Below are 27,755 nucleotides of genomic sequence, written 5' to 3' on the forward strand. Positions count from 1 at the left end.
GCACCTGACGGCTTTTCCACTGTATTGGACATGCACATGGGCACCGGCAGTATTGAGTGCGGGGGCCGTGAAATAGGCGCCGGTGGCGTTGTAGTAGGCGAGGTGATACCCAACCCATAGCATCGACCCCTCCCCCTCCATCAGATTTCAACCTTCTAAGGCTGTATTGATAACATCCTTGATTCTTTCTCATCACTTCGATGTAAAACGAGACTGATAGATGACAGAAGCAATGCTTTCATCGCCAAGGCTCGAACTCATACATCGAAGTCCTACACCCCAAAGCTTGTGTGTATCAATTCTGATGCTTACTACACTTTTGCTAATTTTTTCATTAGGGTCATAGTAGTTCCGGGTGTTGATACTGCATTACCACAAAAATGGAGCCATCCTCGTCCAAATTGGCTAAAACATTTTTCACCTCGGTCTCTACCAGCACCTGCGATATACTCGTTCACACACAACGTAGACTCTGAAGAGCGACGAACATGGAAGAACATGGTTGATGAAGGAGGCATTCTACTTGAAGCTGTGATGCAGCTCAAAGACAACAACGCTGAAGTTAGTCGTTTTTACGATGACGAATACATCTCACGTAAATACCTTGTCATCGACCGTCGTTAACGTAAACAGTTGCGATCATGTGCAGTAGTTTTCATTGCTCACAGTATCGGAGGGTTGATTTTGAAAGAAGTGGGTATCCGGGTTTGAAATTGTACGCGGACTTGTAGTAATCGTTGTAGGCTTTGTGCGCAGCTTTTTCTGACACCGCTCGGCTTCAACCGTTTTGTGATTCTGTTGCTAGTGTTATACTTCTGGGAACACCTCATTCACGTTCCGAAGACGTGGTCAAATGGCGCGACGCACAATACCTACTGACTCCTCGCAAGAAGGGGAAGGACATAGATCCATCGGCTGCACAAAAGTTAGCGGGACTATCGACACAGTTTGAGATGATGGCAACAGATCTCCCAGTGCTCTCTATCTATGAAACTGAGGAGACATCCGTAAAGAGAAAATTTAGCAGCACGAGGTTCATGGTAGGAAGATGAAGCAAAGTACAAAACGTGTAGATCTACTGACATAGTCTAGCTCATTGGAAAAGATGATGTTGAAAGTGGTGCTGTTAATGAGGAGTTTCTTGCCATGAAGGCACGCCATAACGAATTGTGTAACGTCGATATTCGAAGCACTGTATTCCCCCCAATCGAACTTTTTGTTCAACGGAGTATCACCAAGGCGAAGACAACCATCGAGACAAACGCTGCGCAATGTGAGTGACATAGAACACTGATTAATCTTAAAACACTAACAAGACTCAGATTTGACTCCCCCCACGCTCGACGAGTCAACTGTAATGTCTAGCTTGAGTACAAATATGTCCAACATGCTACACCAAGGTGAGTCGAGGCCCTCGAACGTATAGTTCGTTAAAGTGGCTTATTCTTGCTTATACAGGCGGAGATACCTCCACAGGGAACCAAACAACCTTGGGGACTAGTCAACCTCGACAAGAAAGGCTTTCGCAGGTCGCAGAACCTACTCCAGAACCTTCGCTCGCAAAACGGGATCCCCAACTCCCTTGCTTCTCCGTACCAGTCGCTCGGAACCTTGAATTTTTTGGACGGACTGATGTGCTGGACAAGTTAGAAGAAGCCCTGTGCCCACCTGAAAACCAATCATCTGCAAATCTGCCAGCCACTGTAGTTTCCGAACCTCGAGATCTGAGGACTTTCGCCATCTGTGGATCTGGCGGCGTAGGCAAAACGCAGACTGCCACGCAGTTTGTACACAAGTACAAAGACGACTTCGATGCGATCTTTTGGCTGCATGCAGAAGAGCCTGCGATGCTTGAAGGCGAGTTTGCGCACATTGCTGTTCAACTCAACCTAGTTCCGGAAGCATCGCAAGAAGCCAATAATCTGGAAATAGCAAGAGGACTAGTCAAAGGATGGCTTGCGAAACCTTTGAAGTCGTACAATAGTCATGGCAGGACTTCTGTAGAAGAGGCGTCATGGCTAATCGTGTTCGACAACGTAGCTAATACTGAAGCACTACTAGACTACTGGCCAGAAGCAGGCAGTTCTGGATCTATCCTTCTGACCAGTCGGGATCCTTTGGCGAAATCAAATTGGTACAAAGTCGACGAAGGCATCGACCTCCGGGAATTCAACGAAGATGAGGCATCCGCATTTCTCCTGAAGAATACCTGGAGAGAAAACGACGACGGGTCAAAGCTCCTGGCTCACACTGTTGTCAAACTTCTAGGATATCACCCGCTTGCAATAGTTCAAATGGCGTCCGTCATGGTCCGTGAACAGTTGACGTACAAAGACTTTATCCAACGTTATGAAGAGGAAGCTGAACATGCAGAACTATTTGAGCAGACATATGTCTCGAAGCAGAAGCAGCAGACATCAGTTCATACTATCTCGTCCGTCTGGCTACTCGACACGTTGGATTTTGGTGCAGGCCTACTTCATACAATGTCATTCTTCGACCCCGACGGAATCCAAGATAATTTGTTGACATCTGCTATCGGTCTAAACACCACATACGAATACCTGAGCACAAAGACAAAGTATCAGAAGGCACGTGCAGAGTTACTGAACTCCTCTCTGATCTCGAAAGATGCGTCAGGAACAAAGCTGATGGTCCATCGTTTGACACAAGACGCCGTGTGGGCAAGCCTTGCCGACCTCAGAAAGGCCCCATCGCAAGCGGTGGCAAGCTTCAACTCTGCCCTGGCTATACTTCTTCATGCCTGGCCGAGAGCGGGTTATGCGGAGAGACAGAAAACAGCACGGTGGAACGAGTGCGAGGTACTCCTCGCCCATATCCTACGCTTGAGAAACAGGTTTTTGCGAGCTTCGCCGCTGATACAAGGCTTACTACGTTCTAACATACAGCTTGCTGACTTGCTGAACGAGTTTGGATGGTAAATCTGTTGCGCCAAGCCTTGGAATTCATACACTAACCCCGTTATCTTTGTAGGTATTGTCAAGAACGAGCCAGAAACGAAGAAGCAACAGAGTGTTTTCAGTTGGCTCAGGCAAACTTGACATCCATTCTAGAGGTCGATTCGTCCTCCAGCTTAACATCTCCACGGCTGCCGAAAGATGTCATACTACAAACAAAGTTTCTGCTAGCAGAAACACACCGCAATCTTGGTTGTTCTGCCGCAGAGCGAATTCGACCAGTTGATGCCAGATTCCATTTCAAAGAGTATAACAAATTGATGCTGGAGGAGTATCACGGAAAGGAACCAAACGACGATTCACGTCTCGCGATTTCCTACTTTGAATTAGCGACGGCTCACATCATGTTAGAGGAATGGTCTGAAGCGGAAGAATGTAACATTGTGGCGTTGAAGGTAGCTGATGGTCTGACAGACTCTGTCAAGGCCAAGATGACACGCTCGTTACCACAGGTCAATCTGGCGTGTTTGTACCTCTTGACTGGTCGTGTGGATGAGGCTGAACCATTGCTGGTCAACACTTTGAGAGAGAGAGAAGAGATATATGGTGTCAACCACACGGTTTCAATGATGTGAGTCGCATGGAGTGTTTCAGTGTTATGATCTGACAATCTTTAGTACCGGACGCGTATACCACGGACTAGGATGGCTCAAACAAGCGCAAGGCAAACTGGAAGAGAGCCACGACTACCAAGTCAAAGCCCTAGAACACATGAAGAAAACAGCTGGACCGTACCATCACCGCACAGCAGACATGTATTTCAAAGTAGCCCAGCATCTTGTGAGGCTTGATCGGAAAGAAGAAGCACTGTAAGTTTACAAATCTCAGGTAGAAGTGCTCATTGACATATGTCTGCAGCAAGCACCTTGAATCGGCCACAAATACGTATAACAGCCAGGCTTGCTATTGCGCTGAGCGTGGACGTGTCTTGTTCTGGCAAGCGAAGCTTCTCACGCAGAACAATGAGCCTGAGAAAGCAAAGGAATACTCCGAGAAAGCACTTCAGCTTTACAGAGAAGCAAGATCGACAGACAGCAGACCTATTGATGAGCTCACCGAGCAGGACTTCGATCGGCCAGTGATCTTTTGGTCGAGATGAGCTAAAACTATTATAGCACATAAAAATCTCTTCGCGTGACCTAATGATTTCAACTAATGTATGTAAGAAAATGATCTCCAGTTTATATAAAGACACTTCACAAATTACCTATACATGTCATTCACTTATTTTTTCTCCTGTCTCAGTTGTAGCTGTGGAACGGTGTTGCTCCAACCCTCAAGTCTTATCAGGGCTGTGTATGTGTGCTTTGTAATATCCAAATCTGACGTGTAGATAGTATGTTTCACACTTATGCTTGCTTTGCATGAACACATGCGATCATACCGTACGTAGTTAAGAATACTTTGGTCTAGTAATAACCCACCCATCCCCCATCCAACCCCCCCAACTCCTTCACCTCCCCGGTCTCCTCAACGGATGCGCCTCAGTATTAAACACCCACTCATCCAACGCCAGCACATCCACCCCACTAAACACCAAATAAAAATACTTCAACGTCTCCGCCGTCCAAAAGCTCTCCATCTTATCCTCCTGCGCGACCGCACTCCCCCTCACGCCCGGCACCCCCCCGCCCCCAGGCGCAGTAACATCGCGCACCTGCCCATTCGCAAACGGCGTGCGACTCGCCGCGACAACCGCGCAGAACATATCCCACGCATACTCCATATACGCGTCCTCGCCCGTGATACGGTGCAGGATGAAGACGGACTCGATGGCCTCGGGGCGTAGTAGGTAGCGGCGGTCGCGGATAGCGGGGAAGCCGAGGGGAAGGCGGTGTTTGAGCGCCGCGGCCTGCGCGTCGCCGATGTACTTCGTGCCGTAGTGCCGCATGACGCGGTCTTCCCAGAGTGTCTGGTTCCACGCGCATGTCGCCCGGTCCGCGCACGGCAGCACGTCGAACGTCTCGGGCATGATGCCCGAGGGCGTCGCGGCATACGCGTACACGCACCCGCGCGTCAGCTTCGCGCCGAGCTCGACGTGGTGCGGGTCGGCGAACAGGCGGCCCGCGAGGGCAAACATGCCCCCCGCGAAGCACGTCAGGTGCTGCATTTCCGGGTCGAGCACGACGTGCAGCGGGTCGTTGACGTGGATGTTTCCGCAGAACAGGAGGGATTCGCCTGGGGTGGCGAACGGGACCATGGGGCGGAACAGCATGTGTTTGTCGATCATGGCCGCGGCGTCGGCGTATAGCTGCTCGTACACGGGCTCGCGGCCGCCGAGCAGCGCGGCCATTTTGGGGAAGTACTCGTATGTTGAGTCGGCCTGGGCGCCGATGGTGAAGGTGCGGCTTTGGTTGAATTCGTGTTTCGCTGCGTTCAGGGTGATGGGCCAGAGGCCCGGTAAGCGCGTGTCGTTCTGCTTGCGGCGCAACAGGTCGGTGATTCTGGCCACTGCGTCGTAGTATTTTGGCTCCGCTGTGATCTGGGCCAGGCGGGTGAATTCCATGGTCAGCGAGCCGAGACAGGCGAGACAGAGGCTGGTTTCCGCTTTGAACGGTTCGCGGTCGGCGGATTTGGCTTTCTCTATATCCAGCCAGTTCAGGGGTGTGTTGTTTGGCGTGTCAAACGCCCGGTACAGCATCTCGCCCAGCTGCACCGCTTTGTCCAGCAGCATGGGCTCGAGGCTGAGGTCGTAGGCGCTGAGCATCCCGCCGAGGTATCTGATGGTCGTCTCGAAGACGCTGATAGTCTTCATATTCGACTTGCCAAAGTCAATCGCCGCCACAGCCTCCAGCGCCTCATAGAATTCTTCCTTGAGCCCCATAATCCACAGCGTATCCAGCGAGTCGACCAGCGTCGCGCCCCAACCCCCAAACGTCTCATCGCCCGCCCCCGAAATAGGCTTGAGCTCATCCTCCCCCCAGGCAAATCTTCTGTAGCTCTGCCAACTGCGCTGAAACTCGTCCCGCACAGCCACCCGCCGCCTCTCCCTCCTCCGCCTCTGCGCCCCCGTCTCAGGCGGGAAGTCAAACTGGACTTTCGGCAGCGCCCTCGGCTCGCCGCTCGGCAGCTGCATATACTCCTCCACGGTATTCAGAAACGGCGCAGTCCTCCAGTCGTAGCTCATCTTGGCCACGAGCCGCGCCTTCCCCACATCCTCGTTCATGTACGCCTCGTGCACAGGGAACGGCACCGCGAGCCGGTCGATAGGCGGCAGATACCACAGGTACGCGGCGCCGAACGCGAGGGCCCCGCAGAGCAGATACATGACGGTTCTCTGGTGTTGGCGCGACATGGGCGGTTGCTGGTGGTGGGTTGCGCGCCGCAGCGGTTTGATCCTACGCATTGTGAGCTGGGAGGGAGGACGCTGAGCCTGCCATTCGACAATACATGTACGAACGGATGCAGGGTGCTACGTTAGAATCGTCTATGCCAATACAAAAACGCCGTCAACGGTGGAGAAGCCAAGACGATACGACGTAAACCCGTGCCTCGTGAGAAAAAAATGATGTTCAAAGGAGGTGAAGAGTGCCAGCAGCGATGAATAAGTGTACGCGCATGTGCCAGGCCGAAATCAAATCAAGTAACAGGACTCTCCATTGGACGGGCGAGGGCGAGTGGAGAAGTGCAGTTTCCCATCCCTTTCCCTTATCACTCGAAGAAAAGGGGAAACTACGAGGCAAGTGGCCCACAGCAACTACAGGCATGTAATGTAGTGTGATGAAACGTGTGGGGATAGATGAGGTTTACCAAGAGTGACGGGACTTGCGGATGACGCCCCCCGGTCCCACATCGCCAATTCGGCGAAAACCTCATAGGGTGGATTGGAGCCGTTGACACATTGCATCGGGCTTGCACTAGCGTAATCGAGAAGGTGGTACTACTCCACGTCTGTAAGGTATATAATTCTCATAATCGTGAAACCAGCCTAGATTTATGTAGTTAAAAAGAGGGGACTTTTAGCATACTTCCTCCTTGTGAGAGGTCACACAAAACAATTCATCTAGATGCAAAGCGTCTGTCTCTCAATGTAGAAAAAAAAGAATTGTCGCAAGCAATACATACAAATCAGAAAGAAGAGTGAAGCATCCATCACCTCCACCCCCCGCCTCATAGCCACTCGTGGTATTCTATCCTAACCTATTCCTTCCCTTGCAGTCACCTACCCACTCCATGCAAATGCCCAGTCGACCCACAAAACCCTTTCGAGGACAAGATTGCCGAATGCAATTTGAATTATCGCACACTTCCTCGCACACAAAGCCGCCACCATTTCCACGCATTTTATTCTCCATCGCAGCACTGACCGCCCTAGCTTCAGCAATCGTAAATCCAGCCTCTAACCAGAGAACCTAAACCTAGAAGCCTCCAGTCTACCAAGCCCTTCTCTTGGCGCAACGTTCCTGCGTCGGTAGCTGGTCGTGAAGTCCTGGAGAATGGTTCGAATCATGCGCACGTCGCCAGTCTGGATGCGTTGGCGGATGTTGTTGAGGAAGCGGTCGCTTTCTTGAGGTGTGATGCTGCCTTGTGGTAACATGCTGACGGTACTGGCCACCCAAGCTGCAACTTGTTCGGGCATGAGCTCGAAGAGGTCGAGCAGCACACCTGAAGAATCTGCGAAGCAGCCCTCGGGGAAGCTGTACATCATGCCTGTCATGATGCGTTGGACGAGTTGGGTGCCTACAGCCATGACTAGCTGCTTGACGCGGTTGCGCAGTTGCTCTGGGACGTCGTGGCGTGTGTGGTCGAAGCTGGATGACGGAGAAGAGTTGCGGCCATAGCCGAGGAGATCGCGGAGGAAGTGTAGTGTTGCGACGATAGGATCTTCCTTGAGAAGAGTGAGGGAGCTGCAAGCGGCAAGGAGGATGGTGTCCATAAGGGGCGACATGATCGACTCGGTAGGGAAGTACAATGCCATGTCGGCAGCAAGGCGGAAGTAGTCCTCAATGACTATGAGTAACGAGTTAGTGAGTGTCCATAGAACATGATAAGAATCGTACTTACGGTCAGGAAGCTCTTCCGGTGGTAGATCGCTGAGAATTCTCAAGAAAGTCTTGGCCTGCTGCTCATAAAATTGGAAGACATCGTTTGCCAGGCTAGGGTCGACTTCCTCCATCCCTTGAGAGAATTCGCGTACAATCGAAGCTGTTGCCCACAGAAAACACCCTTGTCTGGAAGTGTCGAATCCTTGTGTAAGCTTGGTTGCGAGTTCTGGCAGAAGTGGGCGCATGGCAGTCCGATACGAAAGCACCATGTACCGCCAGCATCGGCACACGCGTTCCAGGATTGGTATGCTCTTGTTGAAATGTGTGATGAGGTTCCCAAACACAGGGAATATCTCTTGGCAGTACTTCACCGCTGGATTATCTTGACCCGGCGGGACCTCTGGTCTCACAATCTCGATGAAAATGGTGATGAGATTGATCCTGTCTGTTATCTGGTCAGTCGATGTTTTGATGTAAATATGAGTATGCTCACCTGCAAGGAGCTTTTGCTCCGGCTCGTCTTTGGCCTGGTTTGCGATAGAAACCAGATTCTGCATGACAGGATCAAGATACAACTTGAGCGTCGCGTATGTCTGATCGATAGGCACCTTGGCCACCACCGACGCCACACCTTCTGTGATCTCTTCTTGGCTGCTGACGGGTAGGTTGTTGAGGTGCTTGGCATAGAATTGCTGGAGAGGGACGATGAAATTGACAAGCAAACTGGCACAGTCGTTACAGAAAAACTTGAACGACAGCGCAGCGGCTCGGATGACGTCCTTTGTCGAATGGTCGAAGGCTGCCATGATAAAATCCAACTGAGGTTGCAATGTGTCTGGGTGTTGTGCAGTCCACTCGGTGTATCTCCCTAGAGCCATCACTGCCTGGAATCGGAGTTTGTTATGATCCGGAATGGCTGCTATGAGTGGGATGAGGCGAGGCAGCATGACGTTCTCGTCTGGAGGTACCATTCGCCCCATAGCCCTGACAGCGAACAACGGCGCCTCAAGCTTCTGCCACTCCGGCACATTGTTCGGTCCAGCTTGCGATCCATACGTCTGCACCCATTGTTGGATGAGGTTGTACGGCTTCTGAAGACACTCCACAACACCCATAACTTCGCAGCAATCTTTCAGAACGTCGCCCATTTGGTGACGGAACTCTCGGAACTTCTCTTCCTGTTCGCGATCACCCTCGAAAAGATCCTTCTCATCGCCGCTGTCAGGCTTCGGGAACTCGAGGTGGCCGATCATGATGTCTACCAGCTTCGAGTAGACGTCCACTGACTGGATCCGAGCTTGTGCGTATTTCTCGATGGTGAGATACTGCTTGAGGTCGTACCAGAATTTGAAACTGTGGGATATGGCATCCCTCTCCTTGTCAAGCGCAGCTGATTCAAGAACTGCTTCCACAAGAGCCCGGAATTCTGTGGGCAGTCGCGCAATCAAGAGGACCCACGACTCTCCAGCCTCAGCAAATACCCTGGCGATGCCCTTGAACTTCTCCGAGTCTTCTTCTTGCGCAGCTTGGATAAGTATTGGTCGCAGGGCAATGACCTGAGGGTAGAGAGCCAGGATGGCCGGCATCGTTTCGTCTACGTCTCTGGTCTCGGCAATGAGGGCGCTCAAGCATTCGACGGCGGCTTCAAACGGCTCTTCAGCTGAGAGATCGTCGATGATGACCTTGAGCAAGGCAGAATTTATGATGGCGTCTAGGGGGATTTCGCGAATCCACGATGTGATGCAGTTGAGCAGCTGTGGGTTCTGTGCGGCGGTCGCTGGAACGTGTTAGCTACCACTGAGACGCAGATCATGTGTTCACGTACGTGACGATGTCGCGTATCGTATGAGGAGGTCAAGGGTCTGCTGGGCATTCTCCTCAATCAACTCGGCCGTCCTCATAGTCAACTCGTGTTCCTGACCACCAAGCATTAGACTCTGACTCTGATATCATGTGTCGGTACCGCGGGGAGGTGCCGTGAGTGGATGTTGGATTGCGGCTCGATCGGACGTACTGTGAGAGCGATCTTTCGTCCATGCATGACTTCTTCGGGGAGGACGTGGAGAAAGTCCAAGACGCAGGGCAGCGTGGCGGGGTCTGTTCCAAGCGCGTTGACGACGTCAGGGAGCACGTCCTTCCACTCTGTCATCTGGATGGCCAGGTTCGCCAGACAGACACACAGCATGGTTCGGATGGGCTTGGGCCCCGCGTGGAAGGTCGCCAGGTTCCGCATGATGGACGCCCGCAGCTCTGGAAACTGTGCGCGCGGCACTTGGTGGAGGTCGTAGACGATCTGGCGCTGTTAGAAAGAGAGAGACGGGGAGGACGGGCGGTTACGCACCTTGCCCTTCAGCGTCGTGGCCGCGAACAGCTTGGCTGCCGCGTCGACGGAGCTCGCCTCGAGCATGGCCAGCGTCGTCGTCCATGCCTCTTGCTACGGCCCGTTCCGTCAGCCCAGTCTGCCCACGCGCGCCCCATGCCTCCAACATACCGACTTCTGGAACTGCTCGAGAAACTGGTGGGCCTGTTCTTTCTGGACGCGGTTCGCCGCCGACGCCATGGTCCGGTGCGCGGCCAAGACGGGCTCGAAGACGTTCTGGGCGCCGTTGGCGGCCATGGCTGGCGTCTGCTGGGGATATTCCGAGGGTGATGGTGGGGGAGAGCACGAAGCGGTTGCTGCTGCGAGTGGGCCGGCGGCGGGGGATTAATTATGCGGCGTGCATGTACTGGTGAGTGAGGGGACGCAGGCAGGAGCAAGCAGTGGACGTGCAAGCAACGGCAGGCGCGACTGTGACGTTTGTCCGTGATGATGAGGGCGAGGTCGCATAGGCAAAGACAGGGTTCATAGGCAGAGACCGTCCCGCGCGCCAAGCCAGCTGTCGCCGAAATGTTCGTCGCGGAACAGCTGCACCCCCGACGACGTCCCCACCGCTGCTTCGTCCCCAACCTCGCAACCTCTCCCAGGACCCCCGACACACGTGCGAATTTGAAAACATGACTGGACGTGGAGGTAAGGCTGCACTCTCCCACGTGAATGCTACAACTGCTGACAGTCTCTAGGCCGCGGTGGAGGAAAAGGTACCCAAGCTCCCACGCGCATGCGCTGCAGGCATACGACACTAACGACACGCCAGTCCTCCTCCCACCCATCAACTTTATCTTCAAGCTTCTCCAGTCCCGGGCGACGATATCAGTGTGGCTCTACGAAAACCTGGGCCTGCGCATCGAGGGAAAGCTCAGGGTACGACCACCACACACAATGTACTGCAACAGCACTGACAGCGCGTAGGGCTTCGATGAGTTCATGAACCTCGTCATTGACGATGCCGTCGAGGTGACGATCCCAAAAAAGGACGCGCCAGAGGAAAGACGCAAGATTGGTCAGTGTCATCTCATTCACCTCTACTCGCCATTTGCTAACACACTCCAGGCCAAGTCCTTCTCAAGGGCGACAACATTTCTCTCATCCAGCAGCTCCAATAAGCGCAGCCATACTACGCTTTGACTTCAAGTCCCTCGATTCGCGTCCACGACACTGCAGGAAGGCCTGAAAGTGACATTGTTTCAAGGTGCTATGTAATTTGGGGAACATTTATGTCGTGGATACAACGGGCCGTTTCAGTTCATGCGCGGCGAATTTCACCATCTCCAGTTATCAGGGCGTCGAGGCGAAAATCGGACGAGTCCATGGGAACCGACTCACTCTGCGGGAGGAACTGCTCGGTCAACGAGAGACCAACTTGGACGTGGTTAGTTAGCCCTCCATATATCGAATACCGAAACAGTAGTTCTTACCGCGAAAAGGCATGCGCGACGACTGGTGACAGCGCGTCAGAAAGTAGTCGTAGAAGCCCTTGCCATGTCCAAGTCGACCAAACTTTGAATCGAATGCCATACCAGGCATGACGATCAAGTCGAGGCTTTCTTTTCTCGAGCTGGTTGGTGTCTCGCCTTGCGTGATACCTGTGCTGCCAAAGCAGTTTGCACGTGATGATATACCGTCCTTGTCGGGTGTCGGAATGCCCCATTTGTCTGGTTGCAGGGACTCGAAGTCGTGCATTGACCGTAGTTCGACCATGTCCATGATGGACTCGGGCTGACCCTCCTCTGGGTTGCTCAACTTGAAAGTATAGGGGATGAAGACCTGTTTGCCCTGGGCCAGTGCATCGCGCACAATGCTGGACGTAGATATCTCGCCTGATGGCATGGACAGGTAGACACTTATTCGCCGCGCCGCCTGGTATTCAGGCATGGCAAGCAAGGTCTTTGTGGCCTTCGAAGCTAGCAACTGTCAACCTGAGATGTTCTACATTCATGGTCCGCAGACTCACTCTGGGTAACAGCAGCAGCCTCGGGAAGCTCCTTTAGTACATTCTTGATTTTCTTCCTCAACTCCTTCTTGACAGCTGCCAGCGACCCTGCCATGATGATGGTTGTTGGTGATGACGACGTTCTGAGAGTGCAACGCAGCAGACCAACGCAGTGTCTTGCCGCACCTCAATCGAGCTTGACAAGACCTTTTTAGTCAATTCCCCGTGTCCAGCTTCGATGAGCAGCAGCTATCGATAAGCGCAAATACGAGCAGTGAGAACGCTCGAGCGCGATGATGTCGGTTGGCGCCGTGATCTGCAAGGAACCCGGCGACTAACATCCCTGTCAGCCCCGAACCGTCGTCGCCTCCCTTGACATCCAGAGGTTCTGCGACTCCCAACACCACCAGCCTCTCCTCAACACCGCACCCACACTCATTCACCCCCCAACGACCCATCGCCAACGCTCATTATACCGATTCGGACAGAAAGAGACAGGATGGTGTCCATGACAGCAGCCCTGCTGCTCGCAGGAGTCGCAGTTTCACAGGTGCAGGCGCAAACCGCGACAGTGACGGATCTGGTTGGCACATGGAGCAGCAAGTCAAACTCGACTATGACGGGCGATGTACGCATCTTCCGGCGCATAACGGTTGGATGAGCAAGGCTGATAGCGACGAAACAGGGCTTCTACGACCCCATCAATGAGGCCTTCACCGAGCCAGCACACCCGGGGATCGCGTATTCGTTCACAGCAGACGGATTCTTCGAGGAGTCATACTATCGTGCAGTTGCGAACCGTACGTCCACATGTTCCGATCACCCCGCACAGCCTCACGAGATGGCGGATGGGGATAGATATGACGGTCCAACTAACAGAACACAGCAACAAACCCCAAATGCCCTCAAGGCATAATCCAATGGCAGCACGGCTCCTTCTCCAAGGACGCCGACGGCTCCCTCACATTGAAACCCATAAAAATCGACGGTCGTCAAATGTACTCCGACCCATGCTCATACAAGCACTCAGTGTACACACGGTACAACGCAACGGAGCAATTCAAAGTACGTTTACCCTCTTGCCCCTGCAAGATGAACGTAGTACTAACCCCCCCGCCCAGCGCTACGAAGTCGTCACAGACGGCTACCACCACATCCCCCGTCTAACCCTCTTCAAGCACGACGGCTCCCCCCTCATCCCCCTCTACCTCGCCTACTCGCCCCCCAAAATGCTGCCCACCACCACCCTCAACCCAACCGCCACCGCCACCGCAGCCGCGGGCAAAGTCAAGCGTGGAGACCTGCCCATGAACCATGAGGTCGTGTACAAGAGGACGCCCGGCATGGAGCGCGCGGGCATGATGTGGTGGGCCGGCCTCTTCCTGACTGCTGGAGGTGGCGCGATGTATTTCTTCTTCTGAGGGATTACGGGACGGAAAGCAGTTCTACAGCGGGATCATAGACGGCGAGTTGACTTGGATAGGAGGATGGCGTATCAGAGTTCTTTTTTTGTTTTTGGCGTTAGCAGGGTTTTGCGTCTGGTATGCATAGCTTTTTCGAGGTGCTTTCTTCAGGGACGGGGGGGCGTTGGCGGTACGGTTCACACGACTTTTGTGCGGGTGGTAGAGGTGTGCGTTTTTTTAGTTGAGCGAGAACGCGTGTTTTGGGATGGGGCTTTGTTTCACGTTACCTGCATAATATGCTACTTGTAGAAGTATATAGAGATGTTAACTGTGTTTTTGGAATAGATGTGCAGATGCTATTCTATCTATTTGGGTTGTGGTATGGTCCCTTTCTGTTTTGTATGCAATCTAATGCAATACTATGACTGTGGAGGAGGAAGAGACGCTGGAGTGCTGCGGGGTATCTATCTATCTGTCTTTCTATCTATCTATTCTGATGTGTTGATTTCGGGATGGCATGGGGTGTGCGGACAGTGAACGTTTAGGTTCGTGCCTAGAAAATATATCGGCAAGAGTTCGGTACGATGATCGAGATGCGTGTGGAATAATCCTCGTCCCTCTCTCTTTTGCTTATGCGATTCCTGGATTGGATCGATGGGGGTTATCGATCCGTCGTGTCTTCCCTTCCCTTCTCTTCTCTTTCTTATTCTTTTCCTATTCGTCTTCCTCCTTCTTCCTACCATCTAGCACACCTCTTCCCACCTCAAAGCCCAATCCTCTCTATCCCCGCCCTCAAATCCTCTTCCGTGCCCAGCAAATTCATCGCCCAAGGCGCCAACTGACTCCTAACCACATACCGCCTATCCCCACTCCCCTCCTGCCCCCTATCCTCCAGTCTTGAATCCCCACCACCCCCCCGCACATACCCTTCCGGCCGCTTACTCACAACCCGCACCCCCTGCTCCCCCGCATTCCCCTCCCTAGCCCTCCAATCCGTCCCGCCCCCCACCTCCCGCCGCAGCGGCCCCTCCTCCCCCGCCCTCGTCGTACGCCTCTCATACAACGGCCCCCTCCCCATCCCCGCAGCCTTCTCCCACGCCGTCTCGCACCCCCTAGCGATAATCCCCGCCGTAGCCCACCCCGTCCGGCGATCAATCTCCAGCAGCCGCGTGACAAGCCACTCGCGCTGCGCAGCGTCCTGGTACTGCACGCCCGCGAAAAACAGCGAGAGCGTCGACTCTGTCAGCACTGCGCCGAGGAACGGAGATAGGTCGTCGCTGATGGGGATGTGCATGCCGGCTGCGATGCGGCCGATGAGTTGTGCGGAGTGGGCGGTGGCGGGGGCGCAGATGCCGGCTGCCATTTGGGCGGCGGGCGGCATGGCAGGGTGGCAGCGGAGCAGGATTATGTTGCCGAGGTGGATTAGCGTCCAGAGGATGCTGATGTCGTAGCTGCGGTGGACGATGGCGGGGCCGAAGGGCGTGGTGGTGCTGGTTCTGCCTGGTGGGAGGGGACATAGGTCTGGGGGGAGGGGCGTGAAGGATGCGGTGCTGCCTAGGATGTTGGAGATGGCTGCGTGGGCTGCGGCGATGCTGTTCCATTCTTCGAGTGCTTCGTCGTAGGCTGCGGGGAGGTTGGCGTGTTGTGGGTTTTGCTCGTTGGATGTTTGGGGAGAGCGCTGGTAGGCTGGGTTCACGTAGACACCCGTTAGAGGTGCGTGGGGTCGAGAGGGTGCCATGCCGTAGAAATTTGGCATTGCAGATGGCGGTGGACCTCCGGGGGGACTTTGGCCCTGGCTTGGAGGCCCAGATCCAGGTGTAGGTGGGCCTGGTGGACCGAAGCCGGGAGGAGGTGGCCCTGTCCATCCGGGTGGAGGGCCTTGCATGTGAGGGTGAGGCCCCATCGATGTAATAGGTGTTGGTGGCTGACCAGGCCTCATGGGCGGCGGTCCCATGTTCCCATATCCAGGCATACCAGGTCTTGGTCTCCATGCGCCGTCAGCCCGTACTTGTCTCAGTTTCCGCTCTCGGTCTCGTGTCGTGAAGTCGTTAATTCTACCAATTAGGAGAATGATGTGGTCGTGAGTGCCGTAGAGCGCGTCGGCGCGACCGAGGGGTGCTCGTGGGGGGCAGTCGGACCATTTGCGGTAGGCGGTTCTAGAAGAGTAAGTTGCAGATTCTGTTGGCTTGCGAGGTGAATGTCTTACATGAGAGGGTTGCCGCTTATCATACTCTGCCATGCGTCATGCCTTGCATACCACCAATACAGATCTTGGAGGGTTTCGAAACTTTTCAGGTCCAGCTTTCCCGGCAAACTCGTCTTCTTCTCCTGCCGCATACCGTTCTCTTCAAAGACCATACCGAAGTCATCGTAGCTGACTTTGTTGCCGATGATTACGCTCACCAATCTCTCATCCGGCATCATGGTGCTCTCTTGCAGTCTTCGGTTGAGTTGCTTCTGGTCGATGAGCATCTCAGGGTTTTGGTAGGGAAACTGCCTTTCTTGCGCCGCCTGAGCGGCTTTCAAGCGTCTTGCCTCTCGAGTGAGCGAGCGAAAATCGAGTTCAGCGACAAGTTGTGCTGCACCGATGAGATGAGTGGACCACTTGGTGTGCTCTGCCGTCCAGACTTCATAGAAGGCCAGAAGTAGGGATGTAGCCAGAGTCGGTATTGTGAGACGCTTTTGTGGACTCCCAAGTGATCGACCGAGACGCTTGAGTGAATAGGCGTAATGCTTGTATGAGGGCGTGATGGACGCTCCCTGTAGCCGAGCGATGTGTAGACTTGCTAATGCTAACATAGCGTGCAAGAGTCCTTGATGTCCGAGCGCCTTCAAAGGAAGAATATATGTCCATAGCCCTTGTTGAGCCGCCGGAGTCGATCCTTCGAATATGAGGGTGGAGTTTCTTGGATTACGTTCGTAGATAGATAGGCTTGGTCCTGTCTAAGGATTGAACAGAAGTTAGTATAATGCACAGAATCAGAAGAACTATGAAAGATAGCGATTCGATAACAGAAACTCCGTCACTGACAATCCGTGAAGCAATGATCTCGGAGAAGAGAAATTTGTCATGACATATCCATCGTCAGTATTCCCAACGTACCACATGAATAAAGTGCGCAAAAACTCTAGCCGTCTTAGGGTTTCTCAGAGGGCTCGCGGCGTACTCTGGTTTGTAATGCGACAGCAACCCATCGTAGAGGAAGGCATCGTATCGTCTGATCCCAAGCTCGTTCGAGTTCTCCATGTGTATGCGTCGGATGATGTTAAAGTCCTTGCTCGTGAGCATCGTCTCTTCGTCGGCATCGTCTTCTCTATCGGGCATGTCATCGTCTGATTGCACATCCCAATAGTCGTCATCTTCGTACTCGACTGCGGCTTCGTCGAGAACTTGCGTGGGACTGACATGGTCGACGCCTCCGAACCCTTGAAGCAGTAACTGCGGTTGGGTGGGTTGTGATTCGTGTATTGGATTTGATTGTTCTGAAAGTGCATTGAGTCGTTAGCTGTCTAATGTTCATGTATCGTGGGGTATGGGCAACCCGTAGCAGGCCCAGTTCATGACGGATTTAGGGATCAACACGCCACGCGGAGATTGCTCAACAGATGGCTCACAAAACAATGGGTGATGGGAGGTTGGCTTTACAACGAGCACAGAAAGAAGATAATAATAGTCATTGGGGTATACGGAGTACATAACTAGACACGAGACATACCGAGGACAGGTGGTGGCAAATATTTCACATCCGACGTCATATTATATTTGGGCATCTGGAAAGAATGAAAGCTGGAGTGAATGAAATCAGCGTTAGCAGGTGCAGCAGGATGGTATGGTCCCGTTTGGTCCATCTCTACAGAGCCGACATGTTGCTGGACAGCATTTTGTGTTTGGCTGCCGTATCGCTGTAATCTAGATCGTTGATCTGGAATCTGAGGATGATGGTCGCTCTGTGGCGACACGCTCGAATGTGAGATGTAGGAGTTCTGATCTTCAGAATGATCTGATGAATCATATCGTTGCTGATAGAGTGGTGGTTGAGGCAAGGCCTGAGAAACACCATGTATCGAATCGCCATGGCCATCGTATGTTACGGGGCTCTGTTGAAATGTAGCCTGACTACGTGGGTAGGGTTGAGGTTGTTCATATCCGAGACTCGTATCGTGGTACACTGACACCGGGAAGGCAGTGTGTACAGTTGATGGTTGAGGAATGTATGACGTGGTCATTGTAGGGAGATGCGCCTGATGATGAGGCGAAGGAAACGGTTGGTGATGTGGTGGTGGTAAAGGTCTTTGAAAGCTCTGGTCTAAGCTCGAGAAGTCGAAGTCGCTTGTCGGCCTGGGTTGGATAGAAGTGAGTGTGTTATCCTGGCCCTGAGTGACCGGTTGAGGCGGCCGAAATGTTTGATTACGGGTACCAGGGAGCATCGATGAGTGATACTGCATAGTGCTGACTACACCTGGGTGATTTGGCCAGTCCGCGAGGGGAGTCTTGAAGATGACCCGCTGATTGTAACCCTCGCACTGGCGCTTCGACTTGATGCAGTTGCCGCAAGTAGGTCGTTCCTCACCACACTTGATACGGCGCTTCCGACATGTCAAACACCCAGTCTTAGTCCTCTTCCTCATCTTGGGGTTTGTCGTGAGTCCAGAGCTATTGCCAGTTGGTGAGAGGTCCCCCGCACCGCCCTTGGGTGAGCCTGACTGAGCGTTTGTCATCTCCAAGGACGAGACAGAACAAAGTCGTGTGACAGTCTTCCTAGTGATGTCCAGGAAGTCTGCTGGTAGACAGACAAGGTTCAAATGACCTTATTCCCACCAGACTGAAGAGTTGGATTTGATCAGCGTGTGAAGCAAGGTGGCACTAGTATGGGAACTGTAGTGCCAAGAGAAATCGGAGCTGGAGAGATGGTGGTCCGCCTGTGACTTCCGGAGCACCGTCAGCCTGTCGAGTTTGATGATCGACCACTACCCAGGCAACAGAAGAATAGTGACAATGTCGTTTCCAAATAATGTATGCTGTCGGATGCTGGTGTAGAGGCAAGAGCGTGGAGTCAGTCGTCTAAAACCACGGGAACCATGCGGAGAATGGGCTTCTGCGTTAGTTATACCGGAAACAAGTGCACGCACCATGTGTCAACGCCTGATAAACTTAGAAAGGAGCATGCGTCAAGCAGTTCATTGGCAGATTGAACGGAAATGGCTGTACGTGAAATGATGGCACGCCCAAATAGGCCCGCATGCGACGCCAAACACCAGACAAGGTATGGACGATCCTGCGTAAAGATTGAACCCACAGAGACGCGGACGGAACACGGGCTTGGGTCAGATAGGGAGCAAGCCTTTGATGGAAACGCAGTGGAGACGCACGCGGCAGAGGTGAAGGAGTGGAGCGCAGGAAAACATGTTTCTATTCGGCAGCAACACCTAGTGCGATGTTCGACCCAAGTGCCTGTCATTGGACCGGGGTGCGTCGAAGGCTGAGCTAGGACTGGGGAGCGCGCCGCACCCCAGGAACGGAGTCGAGGATACCGGCTGCAGGCCTGTGAGCGACCCAAGGATCATAACCGTCCGCTGGTAGGAGGGACAGAAGGTGATGGGCCACCAGTCCATGACCGATGATCGAGCATCAATGATATTGTGGCGGCTAGCCCTGGGCTGTCTCGCGCCAACCTCGTCGTAGAGTTCTAATTTCAACAATTCCAACAATTGCTCCTGGTTAGCTAATATCGAAAGGCAACCTCAATTATAGACGCGCGCAACTAGGTCTGTTGGCCTTGTGAACCTTGATCAGTAGTGACTGTGCCGTGGAGGCCAGGGCACGGTTTTTTAGCTTGCGACACTTTCTGCGTGCCATGATCATGGCCGATGATGACGAGTGGAGCGACTGACTCGAAGATATGGTAGCTGGCCTTCAACATGCATCTTTGTACCGCTGAGGATCACGATCACCAACATCTATCGAAGAAGGCATCATTTCGGTCAACCGCAAATAACCTTTCTAGATGAACATGTTCATTCTGCGCAGCATCCGATATCTTGGCATTCGACCGATCGAGCCTCATCCAGGGGGGGTAATAGCACAAGCTCAAATATGCACGCCCGATCCATATCCTGGCCATCAACTCCTGCTCCATCCATGCCACAGACTCGCGGCTTCGGTGTCTTAGAAATAGTCCAATGAACAAAGCAATTAATCACGCGCTGGTGGCTGGGCCAAGATGAGCTGGAAATAGAAGTGACATCTTCAGAGCTTCACACTTACCGATGTGTGCGTCTTGATCTAAGTGGCATCCAACCAGGTTTTGCGTGGAGCTGGTTGGTACCAGCCTGACAGCTGCATATGCCAACTTTAGCTCCATAACAGTTACGCTTCCGGGTAAGTTTCATTTGAACCCGCAGAGTGCCATCGAATTTCTGACGTCTCTGCGAGGAGAATTTCCAGCTTCTTGCGAGCTGATGCGGCCGATCTGCGGCAGCTGCTGATCATCCGCAATCCGTTTCAGCAATCCTAGGAATATCTCCTGCGTTATGATGCTCACATAACCCCAGGATCAAAAATAGGCCGAGGCAACTCAAAATTTCGTGAGGTTGTTCAGACGCCAGTGCGGCAGTTACGCACTGGCATGACGACGCAAAAAGGAACGCGATAGTCAACGAAGACATGATCGAACGAGTTCCAAGCATCTCAGACGTTGGTGTTAGACGCGCCATGTCGCAAAACGCTAAGGGCTACAAAATAGTGCACATCTAGTGAGCACTAATGATCACTTGCGCAAGCTGCTATCCGCACAAATTCTCGCGAGAATATAGATCCGAGGAGGCTGCACGTCTTAGGTGGCGTATGTATGTCGCAAAAGCAAACTACTTTGGCGACCAGGCTCTCGGTAGCCTCAGAATGATATAAAGATGGCATAAGAGCTCCAAGCACATCAACCATTTGCTCGAGGAAAGGTTGTGTAATATATCCATGACCGTCTGAGCAAAAGCTCATCAGCCAGGATAACCGGCTTAATCCCACCTGCCGAATATCCGCCAAAAGCAACATTCATCAAGATTTCACTGCCTGCTGCCACGGATTGGCGCATACGTACGCAACATAGAGTATATCGTCGTGGCTTCCGCAGGCATCACGCACTGAGTAGCTAGTGGCCGACAACTGATCCATACGCTATCACCACATCCGGTGAATCTAAGCGATCCGTACCCTCGAGTCAAAGCTTGACACTCCAAAAGGGCGCCAATGCGATGGCCCCAACCGTCATACGATCTGGGCGATCTTCGATAGGCGCTTCACGTGAGAGCTAGCTTGTCCTGTCAAGTATTGCGAGAGCTCGGACCGAGTGATGGAGGCTGAAAATTCAGCTGTCGATTTGTACATGCCTGCTCAATTGCGATATATTCACAACTGTTCATGAGCTGCATGCCAAGTACAACAGCCCTATCCTTTTCGTCTTTTGGGTATGTTCGTGGCCTAATGATGTCGCGGAGTACTTCATGGTCAACACTGTTGACAATTCAATCAATCTTTTGCGTCTTTGAAGCAGAATCTATGCGATAATCTCTATCAAAACGTATCATCATATAAGGCCAATCGTACATCAGTCATGTCTATTATTTTATTACCAAAGCTAGAAGCCTCCCGAAGTACAAAGTTAATCTAGTGCTTTTATTTACTTCCAAATTTGGCAGACAAGGAAATTCTCTAACCTCCGACAAATCATGTAATAACCCGACAAGCTCTTATTTGTATAAGGTTACAACGTTTTAGTCTAGTATATCAAATCGGCCTTCACGTTTTCACCACAATAATATGAAATGGTGTCCTCGCCATGTGGTTTGCCAGTGAGTGTAGCAAATGCTTCGAGAGGCCAAGGTGATACAACAGCCTTAACCCAACTCAGCCCTGTAACATTAACTATCAAACACATACAAATTCTGTTTGATCGCTGAACAGCCTGTCGTGTTGGTTTTCGGGAGTCTTGAAATTCTTGTAAACTATAAGCAATTGTCGCTCACATGAACTTTACGTCACAAATATCTGTCTAGACCATTACTACCGTGAGCGTTGACACTATAAATACCAGGATTATCTACCTACCTACACTCAATCTACTAGCTACAGCCACAGCCGACTTACAAGAATATACGCTAAGGAAGATTAAGTTTGCTAATATGATTGTTGTACACAGCATAGATGAGTGTCAAGTTAGACAAGATGGATTCACACTGGCGGAGCGCACAAGTAAGCATGTGGTTGGTATAGTTGCTTTCAAAGATATGCGGAGTTCGGGGAAGTAAGCACAGGTAGATTTTAAAATTTTCTTTCATACATTTGTCTAGAGTCTCGAGCCCCACGCCACAAACTAACGAAAGATTACTCAAACATATTCTTCATCTTGAGCGATGCTTGTTTCGACTGTCAAATTCGAGGTTGCGTTCCTGGCTCTTGTCATAGAATTTTTTGGGGAAGGAAGTCTCAAAGATCTTTTTTACGACAACTAAGATATTCTGCCGACTACCACTCTAGCAAATTTTACCACTCAAGTTGCGTCAGGTCTTGTAATGCTACAACAATACCCTACCTACTGGATTGTCCTAATGATCAGGCACGAGTACTTTCTGGACCGTGAAGCTTGTGGGCTGTCGTCTTCATCCCAGGGAAGTTTGACAACCCTTTATTACCTATCAGACACGGGTCCGGAATGGGTCTTGTAACTACGAATAAGTATTATGAGTATCGATACATACTTCTATAAAATTCTTTTCTCTTACAGGCACTGACACAGGAAAGTCTGGAGTGATGTCCAAACTAACTTGACAGGAAGTGGTGCGCATCTGTGAAAAAAGATGTCGACATTGACAGAAGAGAAGAGTACATTCACAACTCTTCTTCTGGTGGCCTTTTTTCCTAAAGTTTTGACTACGTAAAGACCAGCCTTTGCAACCATAAGACAGTGGAGATAGCCTTTCCAAGACTACGTATTAACACCCTGAAATATGCTCCACGAGCAACGTAAACCCTAGTCAAAGATCTTACTTATAGATTTCTTTTCACGATGAGGCAGTTCTGGTTCACCTTACTTCTGATTTATAGCTCTCGCATCGTTGAAAGTCATAAAATCATAATGCGATAATACACATACAAGCATTACTTTCGAGCAAGGCTCAGTTACTTCTGTTCGATATGCCAGCTACGTCGTGAGATCTAGGCCCTTTAACAGTTGAAATGTTGACAGCCTATCGTCACTCCATCTGGCTATGTGATCAGGGACAAACATCATGATTCCACCCTTCTCCGCAACGGGAAAGAAGATTTGATGTCTTCCTAAGAACTCTCCATCACACATCGTGCTTGTAAAGGCGGATGTTTATCTATGCTAGAACTTCTGCATTGCCACTGTGCCATGAACAATACCGTAAGTACAAGAGGTGTTATAACACTCCGCGCGTGTGTTTTGTTTGCAGCCAACGACGATGACAAGGTTGCATAGCTCCTTTTCAATACTGAAATAGCCTTGAAATGCGATATTTTTGGAATCAATCATACAAACACAACGACATATCTCTAATGGTAATAGTACTAGAATAAATCATCAGCACTTAAGATAGCTGTTTTGTTCACGTATTATTTCCGTCTTCTCCTAGTGATAGTTGCTCGGGAATCGCAGTTCGAAGTTCTTTTTGGGATCTTGCAGGTGACATCCTGCAGTATTGAAGTAGCAAAGGCGATGTTTCTGTTGTATCTGTCTAAGGAGTGTCGTAACTTCAATTACTTGCTGGATAGTCTATGACTCAACTCATACCATCGCGATGAAGAGAATTGGGCCAGTGTCCCTAGACAATTGAATTGTTGTCAGTAGAGATATACAGTACGTTGAGCTTATGGGCGTTTCCGACGAGGTTTGTTTTGAAGATTTCGCATCGATCCCATTCTGTGCGGTGGATCCTACTAGAAAATGCGAAGCGTCTCAACCAAAGCAGATTTCCAGCCTTCGAAATGACCTTGACAAACTCTGCGAATTTACAATCTTAGTAGAAACCTCACAAAGCAATCGTGCGGTTCGTCACGATCAAAGAACCAGAAGCTAGACCAGAGTCGCTTGACATGCTTGAGGGGCTGTGTTTCCATGATATATCTCAGGCTATGCCATAGCATCTCGATTACTCCTGGATAGAGGAACTGACGTTCACCAATAAATGTTAGACATCATTGTCAAAAGCCTCTGGCGCTAGTGATTGATTCAAAGCTTTTCAAAAAAGCAGGCTTAGACGTTTCATCACGATAGCTTGTCTGAGGTTGCCGTCTTGTACGTCGTCTTGTCACTAGTCGAACTGATCACTAACATCTCAATAGCGAGATCTCACGGCAAATTGGTAATAGATTGCACCCACTCTCCACTTACGCGATATTTTTGGCTCTTCGATCGCAGCTGCCATCCTGTAAACAGAGGAGCAATCGGAGGCAACACGTGAGAGTGAAATTAACTCAATCGTCAAGCTGGGCGAAAAAGAGGTAAGAGATCTACGGGCCCGCCCTGGGTAACTCACCCAAGATACAACAGACAGGCTGAAATTCTGGTAAGGTAAGAAGTGGGTAAATATCACTTTGTGAAATCAGTTTTTGGATTCATACACCGGTCAGTAAGCGGAGATCTAAGTTTTTGTCTCGTTGGGATAGAGCAACTCTAGGACGGGGACGAGACAAAACACGTTCGATTCTCCAGATTCGGAAGATCTCATGCTCATTCCAAACTGCCCAATAACCCAGATCCGTACTAGGGACAAGTTTCCAAATTACAATTGGGTTTGAATAGTTGGTGTCAAACTACCGACACGCTTGACTCAAAATTATATCAAAGAGCGGCACACCTTCCCGATCTCGAAAGCGGATAGTTCTGCTTGAGCGTCCTTTTCCCTGTGAAGAACATAATGCTATGTTGCTGCCCAATATTGCCTGTACAGTGGGGAGAAAATAGCAAAGTCTTCCAGCCAACGCCCAGGTAGAATCCCTTAATTCACTCCCTTGGAAAGCACTCAATGAAAGTACCTGTGGAACATATCGAGTGGCGCCACACCAGATCAGATAGTCTTTTTCCAGGAACAAAGGATCTTCATCCTGATTAGTGCAGGTTAAGGTAGTAATTCCATTTCTTCTAGTGGAACGTTTTTTCGTCAGGCATGAATAAATTGGCTGAACACAAAGATCTGGCACATAAAATCGTATACGACGACTACCTTCTCGCTGCCGCATTGATGGGGGGTTCAAGTCACCTACACTGCCTCTGCATCATAACAGTGAACAGAGATAATAACCTTGTTTTACCATTCGACTGCCATTTCAATTACTGTGTGAGTTTATTGACCAGAAACGAACATATCTCTCGCCATGTAATTTTTCTGGACAATATCTTAGAATGAAACATGGACGATTCATCCAGACAAGTTTGAAGCGGTCATTCGGGTATGCTCTCAAAATGAGGGAGTCGCCCAACGATATGCAACACTCCGAATTAACGATCCGTTCTATCGCACCAATCTCGGACGAAAACCAACATAGCCTGAGAGTCCGCTTAGGCTTAGCAGCTTCGATTTGCCTTAGGGTTATCTTTGTGCAGTTATATGTGTGATTGATTTCGTCCATATTTAACCGTTCAATCGCTTTATGGCCCTTCGTGATCGGTAGATGTACCGTTTGCCATTGTTTGCTATATCCTGAACGGCTCCGATGCACAATTAGACACCTTCAACGTTCGAGTACTATCAAAGAAGCGTATATGTACTGCTAAGAAGCGTGAACCACCTACATATTGTGACTTTGGGTTTTCGAATCCAGTTCTGTTATGAGTGCTTTATGGTACACACGGCTATACATAACCACCGGACACTGCTGCAAGTTATCTCTACAAAGCCCCCTTTACTACCGTTATATGAAAGTTACTTGCATAGACGAAGTGGCCGGTCGAGTTGTTCTCACATGTTGAAGTTTTGCTCTGAAAAACGCAAACCATGTCCCAAAATGACGAAGAAGTTTGAGTGTAAGCAATACTGAAACGAAGCGTCATTGAGATATAGCATAGTCAAGTACTATCGCTGGAACTGTCCACGCTGGACCGCATTTTCCGAAGTTGATTGCTGTGATAGTTCGCATCCTGTTGAAACAACAGTACAGTTCATACTAGTTTAAACAGCAGCTCGAAGACCGCCATAATGCGGAAACAGCATAACTGCGTCGGAACAGACGAGACGAGAGTGATAACAGAGCAAGTCCCGAGATAACACGACAGGTCAAAACGAAGCTGAGATATCATGGTATAAAATTCAAAGAACAGTTATAAGTAAAAAGCATGCTCAACGCTAACGCATACTAGGCCTAAGTGTTCTTAAGTTCTAGTAAAGTTATTGTAGAAAAAACAAGGATGTAGGCTACGTGTAGCTTCAGGGATCTAGCCATAACTTCCAGCAATTAACATCAGTTCAGTTCTAAACAGCTAGCGTTGTTTATACTGCCTAAATTCGTCTTCTTGCTGATTCGTATGCGTGCAACACGTTCTGCTAGGATTGACAGTACAGAACACGTAAACAAATCTCTCTCTTCGTGATACTCAAAGTCAGGTGATCATACTGCTGTTGTGGGAGCGGTGTGTGGTCATGACGCATCTTAGGAGCAGTGTTAAGTGTACTTACACCCCGCAGTTCGATTGCATAATGTGAAACTTTCCCATCGTGAGCCCCCTGGTTGCTGCCACCCATGCCAAAGGCCCCTGCGAGCCTTGCTAGCATCTTCAAACAGGTCTTTGGGACCACGACTAGAGCTTAAGCCCTTGTCTAGGAGAGTACATGCCTACGTTCTGGCTTTGTAGAAGCCAATCTATCGGTTTTCTACAACATCATGCACCCAAGCCAGGGTGGGGGTAAGGCCTCTCTTTTAGCTTTAGGTATCAAACGTTAGCTGCAGAAACAATCCCCGCATGGCACTCCGCTGACGCTATGTCGGGTGAAAACGTTGACGTTTTCCACAACGGGTATCTCATTACAGATTTAAACCCCTCTCTTCGCCATTTGTTATAGCCCGAAATCAAGTAGTAGCACTATGTATTGATAGTTTTTCGTCACTTTATGCTCAGGATAAATAGGAACACAATTTGGGAAACGTAGAGGAGATTATTTTGAACATTACAGAAGCTTAGATACGATGTTACTCTCCTCGGGCTGTTAACAATTTATCTCAATGATGCTTCTTCTGGGTTGCGGTCCAGCAGTGTTCGCTACAGTTGAGCCGTTTTGCAAACCTGCTTCGGCTGGGCGTTGTTTAGAAATGTATTGAGCGACATGGTTCCGTTGCTTGGGAGAAATGCACTGGACAGTCATCATAGTGAACAGTTACATAAACGTCCCTCTCAATTTGTGTCAGTCAACCAATCTGAAGGAGAATCGACGTTCAAAGCGAGTTAGACTCGTTAAGAGGCCTGGCTTCTCTCTTCCGGAGAGCATGCCTCCGAGAGTGCGTGACGCGAAAGCCTGCATCTGGGCCTGTGACACGTACTGAAGAAGTGGAGTCAATTCAGACAGTCGTACCGTACCATAGTCAGCCTTCCACTTCTGAGTGACACAAGCCTCGAGATCTTGTGGCGTTCGGTTGCGTTATCGCCGTTGGTATCCTCGTTATCATCGCTCAGAATGGCGCACGACGTGGGATGTTCAAGACCTTTGATCTACCTTCGAGGTTACACGTTGTTGTATACCTCTTTATCGTTTGTTACCTTCTCCAGAGACAATCTTGCAGTGTGACGGTCTAAGAGCCTTTGACTAGGGCTCTACTGTATCCTTCACATCGGGAAACGAACAGGGCTTCCCGTCGTGGCTTGTACGGCTGACTTGGAGGGCATGGTGATGGCGTTTCGTGGACGTGGAGGCGCTCGCTTGTCGTCGTCCCGACAGCACTTAGTCTCGTCGATTGACGCGCTTCTGATCTTTAATCCAGGGAGCCTGCCATGTTCTCGTCTCAATCTTGTTTCCTTCATAAACATTAGCATGGCCCCTCCAGAGTCCTACTACTCTGTTCACAAGATTCCTGCA

The 27,755-nt window shown here is 50.8% G+C and overlaps 8 protein-coding genes across 8 annotated transcripts; 4 read left to right on the forward strand and 4 right to left on the reverse strand.

Moving 5' to 3' along the window:
• Window positions 1-164: 164 nt before the first annotated feature.
• On the forward strand, window positions 165-814 carry P153DRAFT_117349 (uncharacterized protein). The gene is made up of 3 exons (XM_033661951.1): window positions 165-288; window positions 339-693; window positions 744-814. The coding sequence occupies exons 1-2, from the start codon at window positions 221-223 to the stop codon at window positions 622-624; spliced, it is 354 nt and encodes a 117-aa protein (XP_033519372.1). The 5' UTR covers window positions 165-220; the 3' UTR covers window positions 625-693; window positions 744-814.
• A 400-nt stretch (window positions 815-1,214) lies between these two features.
• P153DRAFT_426017 (TPR-like protein) lies at window positions 1,215-4,173 on the forward strand. Its single transcript, XM_033672582.1, has 6 exons — window positions 1,215-1,273; window positions 1,323-1,400; window positions 1,459-2,938; window positions 2,995-3,549; window positions 3,596-3,787; window positions 3,837-4,173. Exons 2-6 carry the CDS (start codon window positions 1,358-1,360, stop codon window positions 4,075-4,077), a joined length of 2,511 nt encoding a protein of 836 aa, XP_033519373.1. The 5' UTR covers window positions 1,215-1,273; window positions 1,323-1,357; the 3' UTR covers window positions 4,078-4,173.
• A 258-nt stretch (window positions 4,174-4,431) lies between these two features.
• On the reverse strand, window positions 4,432-6,705 carry P153DRAFT_400479 (glycoside hydrolase family 47 protein; the record flags this gene model as incomplete). Its single annotated transcript, XM_033671828.1, has 1 exon — window positions 4,432-6,705. The coding sequence occupies exon 1, from the start codon at window positions 6,322-6,324 to the stop codon at window positions 4,432-4,434; it is 1,893 nt and encodes a 630-aa protein (XP_033519374.1). The 5' UTR covers window positions 6,325-6,705.
• A 292-nt stretch (window positions 6,706-6,997) lies between these two features.
• Window positions 6,998-10,840, reverse strand: P153DRAFT_370304 (ARM repeat-containing protein). The gene is made up of 7 exons (XM_033669012.1): window positions 10,455-10,840; window positions 10,305-10,397; window positions 9,978-10,256; window positions 9,789-9,879; window positions 8,457-9,740; window positions 7,983-8,408; window positions 6,998-7,928 (listed from the first exon to the last, which is right to left on the reverse strand). Exons 1-7 carry the CDS (start codon window positions 10,578-10,580, stop codon window positions 7,318-7,320), a joined length of 2,910 nt encoding a protein of 969 aa, XP_033519375.1. The 5' UTR covers window positions 10,581-10,840; the 3' UTR covers window positions 6,998-7,317.
• A 117-nt stretch (window positions 10,841-10,957) lies between these two features.
• On the forward strand, window positions 10,958-11,446 carry P153DRAFT_389836 (small nuclear ribonucleoprotein E; the record flags this gene model as incomplete). The annotated part of the gene is made up of 5 exons (XM_033670875.1): window positions 10,958-10,973; window positions 11,024-11,041; window positions 11,098-11,204; window positions 11,253-11,343; window positions 11,394-11,446. 5 exons carry the CDS (start codon window positions 10,958-10,960, stop codon window positions 11,444-11,446), a joined length of 285 nt encoding a protein of 94 aa, XP_033519376.1.
• A 140-nt stretch (window positions 11,447-11,586) lies between these two features.
• On the reverse strand, window positions 11,587-12,731 carry P153DRAFT_400482 (nagb/rpia/CoA transferase-like protein; the record flags this gene model as incomplete). Its single annotated transcript, XM_033671829.1, has 4 exons — window positions 11,587-11,702; window positions 11,759-12,244; window positions 12,295-12,416; window positions 12,613-12,731. 4 exons carry the CDS (start codon window positions 12,729-12,731, stop codon window positions 11,587-11,589), a joined length of 843 nt encoding a protein of 280 aa, XP_033519377.1.
• Window positions 12,664-14,124, forward strand: P153DRAFT_370308 (uncharacterized protein). The gene is made up of 4 exons (XM_033669013.1): window positions 12,664-12,901; window positions 12,959-13,073; window positions 13,160-13,338; window positions 13,395-14,124. The coding sequence occupies exons 1-4, from the start codon at window positions 12,773-12,775 to the stop codon at window positions 13,692-13,694; spliced, it is 723 nt and encodes a 240-aa protein (XP_033519378.1). The 5' UTR covers window positions 12,664-12,772; the 3' UTR covers window positions 13,695-14,124.
• A 315-nt stretch (window positions 14,125-14,439) lies between these two features.
• Window positions 14,440-18,395, reverse strand: P153DRAFT_360618 (uncharacterized protein; the record flags this gene model as incomplete). The annotated part of the gene is made up of 4 exons (XM_033666927.1): window positions 14,440-15,832; window positions 15,883-16,619; window positions 16,780-17,159; window positions 17,393-18,395. 4 exons carry the CDS (start codon window positions 18,393-18,395, stop codon window positions 14,440-14,442), a joined length of 3,513 nt encoding a protein of 1,170 aa, XP_033519379.1.
• Between the last annotated feature and the right edge of the window lie 9,360 nt (window positions 18,396-27,755).

This window comes from Dothidotthia symphoricarpi, assembly GCF_010015815.1.
Source record: "Dothidotthia symphoricarpi CBS 119687 unplaced genomic scaffold P153scaffold_21, whole genome shotgun sequence".
Taxonomy (NCBI): domain Eukaryota; kingdom Fungi; phylum Ascomycota; class Dothideomycetes; order Pleosporales; family Dothidotthiaceae; genus Dothidotthia; species Dothidotthia symphoricarpi.